This window comes from Neodiprion pinetum, chromosome 2, assembly GCF_021155775.2.
Source record: "Neodiprion pinetum isolate iyNeoPine1 chromosome 2, iyNeoPine1.2, whole genome shotgun sequence".
Taxonomy (NCBI): Eukaryota; Metazoa; Arthropoda; class Insecta; order Hymenoptera; family Diprionidae; genus Neodiprion; species Neodiprion pinetum.
In genome coordinates, this window is record NC_060233.1 from 36,801,418 (window position 1) to 36,810,992 (window position 9,575).

The 9,575-nt window shown below is 47.2% G+C and overlaps 1 protein-coding gene across 1 annotated transcript; it reads left to right on the forward strand.

The window, feature by feature from the left end:
• Nucleotides 1-7,673: 7,673 nt before the first annotated feature.
• LOC124212301 (uncharacterized) lies at nucleotides 7,674-9,416 on the forward strand. Its single transcript, XM_069133188.1, has 6 exons — nucleotides 7,674-7,884; nucleotides 7,973-8,125; nucleotides 8,197-8,332; nucleotides 8,403-8,824; nucleotides 8,927-9,184; nucleotides 9,279-9,416. The coding sequence occupies exons 1-6, from the start codon at nucleotides 7,674-7,676 to the stop codon at nucleotides 9,398-9,400; spliced, it is 1,302 nt and encodes a 433-aa protein (XP_068989289.1). The 3' UTR covers nucleotides 9,401-9,416.
• The last annotated feature ends 159 nt before the right edge of the window (nucleotides 9,417-9,575 follow it).

Here is a 9,575-nt window from a genome sequence, read left to right on the forward strand (position 1 = left end):
CATGTGCTGTATGTATATATATATATGTACATTATTTATTATACACAAAATACACATTACGCGCAGATCGTTTGATAACGCGAGCCACGGAGCCTCGAAAGTGGAATACGATTTGACGGAGGAGCAATAAAGGCTGGTTCACTGCCGATAATTGAATCTTGGAAGGTGTTATCCGTACAGAGTTGGCTCGTTACTCAAAACTTGGTTCTCCGTACGCGCGCCCCGCTATCTGCGTACAATTGACGCACGCGGACGGTGATTATTTAGTGAGAAATCGATAATACGGCGCCCGCCAATGAGAAAGAAGAAAAAAAAGAAAAATACAAAGAGGTATAATTAATCAATTGCATTCAAATCAGTTCTTAGACATTTCTCCACAAGTCACTCAGAGTAATTCAATTTCCCCCGAGTAATAAATCGCCTTCTACGAATCACTGCACGAGCCGCTGCCCACGCACTGCACTCTCCACCCCCATCCAAGTGCCGTACTAAATTACACCTATACTCTATGTCATTTATAAGACTCGCGTATCTCACCCCGCAGCTGTGTCTGTAAAATATCGAACTATGTACAAGATTGGCCCGCGTTTGCCGCGTATCGAAACGGCTCGACCGCCGACCGCTACCGTATGCTAATGCGGCCTTCTCCTACATCGGGGATTCCGAACACGTAACTGATAAACCTAGAGTCCGAATGTCGGCTCTAGAATCCTGGTGTTTCTCAATTAGTAACTAGGACACGCGTATATACGCGTTCTTGTCCGCAGGACGACGTTTGATTAAAATAAAAGTATAGGTATTTATACCCCAACTGCTTACAATTACCCTGAATCAATGTCCACATACGATGATCCGATCCGATCTTAAAATCACGAAACTCTTTCGTTCCTTCAATTTTCATTCACTTCCAAGCATAATCGAGCCGTTTCCGAATCAAAATTCACGATACGAATGTAAATCAATAGTGCGCCAGAATTCACGGAAAATCCATGAAATGATTTGTTTGAAAAAAATGGCAGCACGCGTAACGTTGAGCAAACTTAAAGGTCGTCCGTTTTTTCCCATAGCAAAATAATCGTGCGCCGCACCCTCGGGCAGGGATGCAGATGGCCGACGCGAAGTGAATCGATGGTTCTCACATCAATTGGTAGAAACACACGATCTCTGTACCTATGGTTATCTCAGCGGGAGTAAGTGTGCACGTATATGGTATACTATGAGGTATAAGCGTGTGTGTGTGTGTGTGGCGCGTAGGTAAAGGCAACGAGCCTCTGCATACGGTTCGCGTCCCGCCGCGTCCTCGAGGCATTGTGTCCTGTGTGAATTTTAGACACCGTCCGCCACCCCACCGAAATTAAAAAAGGCAACCAAGGGCTTTACGACAGAGATCCCTTGTAAAGCTGCGGGAGAATGAAACTCGGATTCGGTGTATCCTAGGAATTTGACGTAGAGTAAAAGTATAAAATAAATAATGAAAATAATACTCTGAAAACATTCCCATTTTCTTAACTCCTCGATTTTTCTACCAATTAATTAATCTAATTAATCACCAATTGTAATGGCCATTGACGGCTGGAGGACATCGACGCGAACCCTAATTAAAATTGTCTTACGTGTGACTGAATTTTTAGGCGGCTCGACAGATTCCTGCTAACGCTCTAAACAGCAGGTGGATTATTCCCTCATGGAAATAAGCAAGGGTAAAACTGAAGACCAAAGATCATACGGCAGTAAGAGAAAAAACACTAACAAGTTTTCCCAATCAGTGGCTACATTGCGGATTACTTACCGTTTGCTTGAAATAAAAGACGCTCCGCCTCATCAGCACAGGCGGACTACGGAATTGTTCACTTATGATTAGACTTTTTACAATTTACAATTACAATCGGTCGAACTTTCATGAACTGGAAAATAAATTTTACGCAACCCAAAATCTTTGACAACAGCACGTGGCTTGTACGCAACGAAATGAATAAGCCTTTGAGTCGATGTATCGTTTGCAAAATAAAAAAAAAAACACATTTGTGAGAAGACTGCAGAAAACGTGCCTCATGCGTGGCGTTCATAATAGACAATAAGCAATTGTTGAGAAAATTCTGTTTCATTATTTCGTATTTAGCTCATGTAACTTACGTATGGTTTAGTTGGTGAGAAAACTAGAAACGAAGAGCAGAGGGGAGAGTGCGAGGGAGAGAAAGAGGGACTGAAAACAGGTAAAAAGATGCGCGTCAGCTTTGTTCGGTGGTGAGGCAACGTAACGGGCGTTCGTTCACAGATCATTAACGGTAAAATGCAAAATGGTGAAACCCGCGGACAATGAGACCAGACCGCGGTCGGTGACAACTAAGGATTACCCTAAAGGGGTCGAAGGGCGTGCTTCTGAAAAACATCCCCTCTCAACGGCAAACAAGGGGATTGTTACACGATCGTCTCGCGGAGCTGTAAAATTCCCTGCCCCGTACCGGACCATTTTATTAGTCTATGAAATTCAAATACCAAGAATCCCCGTCTTATCTCTCGGAAATTCGCTCAAAAATAACGGAACGTTCCGAACCAGTCGAATCGAATTTCACTTTCGCGTCGCAATTTCGCCCGTGCAGCTTTTTGAGCCATACAATCATAAATACAAATCGTAACACACGGCGTGTGACATGCCTACGTTGTATTTTCCCGGCATACGCAGTGTCGGTGATCCGGTTCATCGTGGGCGGTATAAATTATCTCGTTCGAGGCATACACTGCGAAAATTGCTGGAAACAGAACACCACGAGTGTTGTTCGCTCTATGGATATAACGAAGTGGCGGTGGATATTCGATTTTTCAGCACCGCCGAATGGTAACGCGAAGCTGAAAATCACACGTATCGTAAAAACACGTCGAAATCGGTGCTCTCGTATCAGCGGCATGCGTTCGTTTGTGACATTTTCCTAAATAAAAAAAAAAAACAAACACAAAAACCGGTGTAGCAGAGGGTAAATTAACCGCACTTAGGCACTTACGGCGAAGAAAGGTAACACGCTTACGGGTTCTTTACGATCACTCGTGGAGGAAATCGACGCCCTTGTTATAAACGCGGGGATATAAATTTGGGGGTGCGTTTATAGCGGAGTGCCGGGACGCGCGGGGACGGCGACAGCTGTACGGGCGCACGACCGGCTAATCATATACGGTAGGCCTCGAGGTATTACCCGTTAGATAAGAATCGTGGTTCGTGGAATGCACCGGTTGGTCGGAGGGTCACCGAGGGTACAGTCCTCGTCCTCGTCCGCAGCTTCGGGGAGCAAGCGGAGCAACCGGAGGTCCAACCCCGCCGACGACGTCCGGACTTGACTACCTGCCGCCGCTGCCGGTGGCAATTAAATTTTAGGTGTTCGATCGGCGTCGTTCGGAGCTTCCCTCGCCTCGCCCCCTGCTTCTTCGACTCCTGGATATCCTAACGTCCCGGCGTTTGTTTCGACCTCCTCCTGTCTCTCCATCTTCCGTCTGTGATTCCCTACCCACCGAGTTCGAGATCTCGAAACTTGGAAGATATCGGAAGGCGCGTTAATCGCAATGAAGGGAAGACGTGGAGGATATTCGGTTTTTGCAACGACTCGAGGAATCGGCTTTGCCAACCGAGGCTCGAGATGTCGGAGGAGAGAGAGTCGGTGCCGTGCCTCTGCGAATCTATAATTATTGACCGTCCGCTTGGAGGAACTTTTCTTCCCTTCATTTTTTATCCTATAAAAATAGGGCCGAGGGTAGGTATTATCGTCTTGAATCAACAGTGGCTCTGTCCGTCGGTTCTCCGATTCTCGGGCCGTTAATAGCAGGTCTCGTTTAATAATCCTCGTCCGAAAAACGAACCACTAAACCAAATGTCATTGCTGTAGATTCGATTCATCTCGTATCACGGCTGTCAGCGGTCGAGAGAGGCTCTCACCGGCAATCATCCCTTGACTCTCGGTAATCAGCTATTATATCCCTCCTGCAATTCGGAAATAAATTGTACAAGAGAGCCGAACGCCGATCGTTGGGTACCTTCCGAGGATGCGGAGGAGAGGAGAGGAGAGAGTGAGAGGGCGTGGTAAAGGGAGAAAGGGGAGAGAGGACGTGGGGAGAAAAGGAGCTGCAACCGGCAGGAATCGACGAGTAATCTTATCGTGCATTCGTGCCGTTACTTTAATTTCGACAAGTATAATATAATGCGTATGGGACGCAGTACGTTTGAATGAACGAAACGTATTTTCACAGGGGCAAAAAACAGGTAATAATAATTAGCCTTATCACCGACGAAGCGATAAATCTGAAATTAGTTCTACGGACAAAAAATCTGTATTTACGATCCTTGTCCCGAACCTGCATCGCTCGGCCTTCGCCCTTCCGCGTCCCAAGTACTCGATGCACACGGGCTTTTCTATCTTTGGTGTTAAAAATTGATACACCGTGTAACGGTTGGCTGTCCAGCGATACTTCATTTTTACAAGTAAATCGGAGTTTTTTAATCTACATAATATCATTGTGCGAGTCGAAGCTGAGGGTTATCACGGCCGAAAAATTATGTCCGGCACTTCGTCGCTGGGTCTCATCTTTTTACACGGGTATCATCGGTGTCTTTACGACTGTCGCTGGGCGGGTATAATATACAACGAAATGGAATTATGATAATTTGGAGTAAGCTAGCCCAAATCCTTTTTTACTTGCTTGCCTCTAGAAATAAAAACGCCGCGCGATTCGACAGCGACTATAAAGTTGCGCAGCACGTTTACGAAGAAAAAAAGGAGAAACGGAAAGACGAGAAAAAAATAAGGAAACAAATATGTAACTTGTCTCAATATTTATGGGCAATAAATAATTTAATTGTTTCACTCCGAAGGTTCGATTGGCTCGGAATCGTCGATTCAATCGCGTATGTTCATTAATGAAATAAAGTTCGTTGATGGGCTCTGTTCGAGATGTTATCGTAAGCACCGGCGCTGCCCGGCACTCCGCGGCAAATTGCATTATTATAATACCATGCGGTACTCTTCGTTATTATATCCCCGAGTAGGCACTTGCTGCCACCAACTTTTCCCTCCACCACCACCCAGCAACCCTGACGATGCCCTAGCGTTGAAGACCTCCTCATTTTTCCGTCATACATTATCCGATACGCCTCGATATTGCACATTTCTACGATTAGTTATTTTCCCAGAGCACCAGAGATCGGGATTCGTTATTTGTTGTTTAAAAAATCTGGGTCAAAGTAATGAAACGGGAACGTTTCAAACGAGGGTTAGAGGTATCGGACTAATCTGGAATACACAACCAAGTGCATCGAGTCGACGTAATTATGATATGAAGATAAATCGCTCAGTGAAAGCGCATCGGGTTGTGCTCCTTTATATAATTTCAGAGAACAATACGAGCAATCGTACCGATTCATTCGTATGATGTTACAACGGTATTAAAAGGAAGAAGAAAACAACGGAATGCACACAGGCATGTATAGGCATATTATATGCATATGCGCATGTATGTAAGCGTGGATCTCGCGGAGAGTGTGCAGAATATAAAAAGTAGCGCAGCTATACCGTGTACACATTATACAGCTCAAAATTATGACATAGCGCTGAAGAGAAAATCGAGAATAAAAATAAACGACGTTCTTTGACGTTAGCACGCTGACTGGTATACGCGTTGATTATGTAGATCGTCCAATTAGCCGATGCCCGGAGAAGATGAGTGGTTAATTTCGTACAGAGGTGCGGCTAGAATATACCGCGGAAGGAAGGGGAGTAATCGGTCTTATCTTAATCACCCGGGAGAACAGTCTCGCTAAATTTCGTATCATTCTGGTATCAAGTATGCAAATTTTAGCGCATCGCCGCGCCGTTTATTCAATTGTCCGCGCTAATTGTAAAAGCGGTGCCGGCGGTTTTCTTCGAGGAGGTAAAAAAATCGGAACGCTGCGAAAAGCTTCCCTGCGAGGTAAATAATTAGGCGAAAAAATGTGCAAGGATTACAGACGAGATCCTGCCGCCTTCAACCCGGCTGTCGAGCTCTACAATTTGCCCCCGAAAATAAGACTCATCTTATTGGCGTTGCCGTCTTACCGGTCAGCCGGTTATTATACATCCCCGTCAATAATAATTATATTCATTAGGAAATGAAGCGCGGAAGCCCCGGCTCTCCGAATTACCGGTTCAAAGAATTCCCGATAGAACCGATCCTCGCTCTATAGCCTCGGAACCTCCGATGTTACGATCGAGGAGGTTCCTTCCCGTCGACCTGATTATTGTTATTCGTCAGTCGACGGCCGTGAAGGAGGTTGAGAAAAAATGAGAAAAAATTAGACGAAATTTGAGAAAAAAATCAACCCCTCGATCCGCCGGCGACTCGCTTAGAACGAGCGAACAAGTCGACGCCACGCGTGAAACGAAAAACGAAAAGCGGAAGTGAAATCGGCCCTGCACCGGTTCGATTGTCTTGGCGAACGGCGGAGGGAACACTTTGCAACTCGCTGCGGTACGGTAGAGTTCCTCCTTACCGACGCCCACTCGAAAGCATGCCTCACTCGAGTCGGCAGTTGCTGATCCTGGCGTCGGTACAAACTAGGAACCTACAGAAGGTCGTGCACCGGCCTGTGACCAGTAGTCGAATACTCCTGTAAATCAAGTGATACCGGAAGAGTCCTGTAATTGAAACGGAAGTTGACTATCCGAATTTTTCGTTTTTAACACATCGGAACGGAGAGGTGAACTTTTAAAAAATGGGTTACTTATTCAACTTTCGTTACCGTTACCTCATTGTTATTTTTCGCTGATGCAAACGAATAAATTACCTTGTAACATCGTGAGATGAAACGATCTCGTTACCGTAAGAATTTGGCTGAGTCGTGTCTCTTCCGGTTTGCTCACTGTGAAGAAAAAAATTGTACTTTCGTCACCGACGTTCCGCTAGTTTCCCACGACATTTTTCCACGCCATCTGCAGAAGCCCAAACATCGAGATAAGCAGCAGCTTTCTTTTCCTGTTGCGTAACTCTGAAAAAATCTGTGCATGTATAAGTCTGAAATATATTTTTCTTTTCGTTACATGTACCGAATATTTATGCGCGTGGTAAAATTTTCCGAATATGCGAATTGAACAAACGTGATTCAACGCTGCAGTTAATTGAATAATTGCTTCAAGTATTCGAAGCGAAAATTCCTCAGCGCAAACCTGGAGACGTTGGTCGTTTTACGCAGGCGTTCTTTTACAACAGAGCGGTGACACGCCGAGTTTAATCGAGTAATTGTAATCGCGTTACTTTCATCTTCAATTTATCCTTGCGAGCGGGAGTAACAGCCCGGTTTATCGTATAATGTCGCGTTGCATATTCCTCAATTAAATTTCCAAGCTTTCCCCGTCTTGAGGATAGCGATTTTGCAACTGTAGTCTGGTTTGCTGCTTGAGATGCAGAGCGACGCGTCTTCGCTGCTCACCCTGAGTATTTAAACCCAGGACCAACAAGGACGCGCACTAGTTCCACCGTAACTGCAAAACGCGTATAGTTAGAGACAATTGACTAGGAGAATCTGATCGTTCGATTAAAAAATCTGAAGGTGAACAAAAAGAATCTCAACCTCAACAGCAACCCACTACCGCAAGTCCATCCCGGTCGGTTTTTCTCACAAATTTCTGCGCGCCTGTTTTTCTTTCTTCCAGAAGAGCATGTTGCGACCATTATTCGTCGCCGCGTTGACCTGCGTCTGCTTCGTCTCGGCTTATTCGGATGGTGAAAAGTGGAATACGAGGGGCAGAAACTGGGGCAGATCTCCTGCGAGAAATCGTGGCTGGCAACATGGAGAAAGACGTCAACAAGTAGCGGAGCCCCCGACGAATCAGGCATCGGGATACGGGTCCAGTTTCCGAGATCGAAGATGTAAGCGAGATCGATGCATCCGAGTTGAGCCTTTCGCCCAACCCGCCGTCAAACTCGGCCTAATCACGCCACAAAATTAACCCCGCAGTTCTCTCGCTTTTCACCCTCGTCCAATTCGACAACAGCCTTTGCTCAGGGATGAACGGCGAGAACGGCACCTGCATATCGGCCGCGGAGTGCTCGACGAGAGGCGGCGTTTCCGGCGGACCTTGCGCCAACGGCTACGGCGTCTGTTGCGCTTGTAAGTTCCACCGTAGGTTTGATATCAGGCAGCTTTCGAAGCGGGGCGTGTAATCGTTTCATCACGTTTAGTGACGGCAATGTGCGGCCAGACGACGAGCACGAACAACACTTACTTCGTGAACATGAACTACCCGTCGACCTTTGACGGGACGGATTCCTGTCAGCTGACGATCCTCAAGTCGCATCCGGACGTCTGTCAGTTTCGGTGAGCGAGCGACTCCACCGATCATTGAATTTCCGCCGGCTTCTTACGCGTCTCTCGGCTTCTTTGACAGGCTCGATTTCGACCAGTTCAACATCCGGGGACCCGAGCCTACGAACAACGCTTGTACGAACGACCAGTTCATCGTCTCCGGGGGAAATCCGATCCCTCCGATTTGCGGCAGCAACAACGGCAACCACATGTACGTCGACGCCGGAGTTGGACAGGTGAATCCCGTGATGCTGACGTTCGTAACGAGCGGCGGATCCTTCGCGCGATCCTGGAAAGTCAGGATCATCCACGTTCCCTGCAGCAGTATCTACAGGGCGGAGGAAGGGTGCCTCCAGTACTTCACCGGCGTTTCCGGGAAGATAAAGTCCTTCAACTACGAGCCTAACACCGGGCTACAGCTGTCCAATCAGGACTACAGCATCTGCATCAGGATGGAGAGGAACTTTTGCGGGGTGCAGTACATGCCCTGCAGCGACGCGGACGGTGAGTGACGATTCTCAGGGATTTCGAGTCCCGAATTTTCCCGCCCTTCGACCCTTCGAGGTCTTCGGATAAGATAATCCCCGTTCTCCGTTATCCCGCAAGCTATGGTAATGCCAGCCGCAACCCCCCAAGGCGGCCGCCCTCAACCCTCTAGAAGCAACGCGTTCACCCTGACGGGAAACACCCAGGGTACGCAGATCTCGTCGATGACGGGGGCCGCCTGCCAAACTGACTGGCTGATGATCCCCTGCGCGTCGAACATGGGCCGACAACCGAACACCGGGGTTCAGTGCACCGACAGGATATGCGGAGGGACGTTCAACGCCGAGAATCAGGTGCTGAACTCCTCGAACGTTATAAGTGAGTATCGTCCGACGACGGATGGTTTCGCTCGACTTTCGGACCCCGTTATTCACGGGTAAGGAGCTTCATCGCTGATAAACGTACTTTTCAGGCACGGTCAAGCCCTTCAGACTCGTCTTTCACACCGACAGCGTCGAGGCGCCGAACGACGTGGGCAACAGGGGTTTTTGCCTCGACTACATCCAGCAGCCATGCACGAACGGCATGAAATGAGATGGTGCGGATAATTATAAGTCGGCGAAATATGTGTATCAATGTGCAATTTATGTATATCGTAGGTGTACCAAAGTGATTCGCCTGCAGCGACTGCCTGATATTTGTATATCAATATTCTTCGCCGCCTCGTAAACACGAAGATGGATGCGTGCATAGTTTTACGGAGATTTCG

What these genes read in the sequence shown, in the direction of transcription:
- LOC124212301 (XM_069133188.1), top strand. Translation starts at nt 7,674, where the DNA reads ATGTTGCGACCATTATTCGTCGCCGCGTTGACCTGCGTCTGCTTCGTC. An exon ending in CAGTTTCCGAGATCGAAGAT is followed by an intron (nt 7,885 to 7,972) that starts GTAAGCGAGATC and finishes TTAACCCCGCAG; the next exon opens with TTCTCTCGCTTTTCACCCTC. An exon ending in CCGGACGTCTGTCAGTTTCG is followed by an intron (nt 8,333 to 8,402) that starts GTGAGCGAGCGA and finishes CTTCTTTGACAG; the next exon opens with GCTCGATTTCGACCAGTTCA.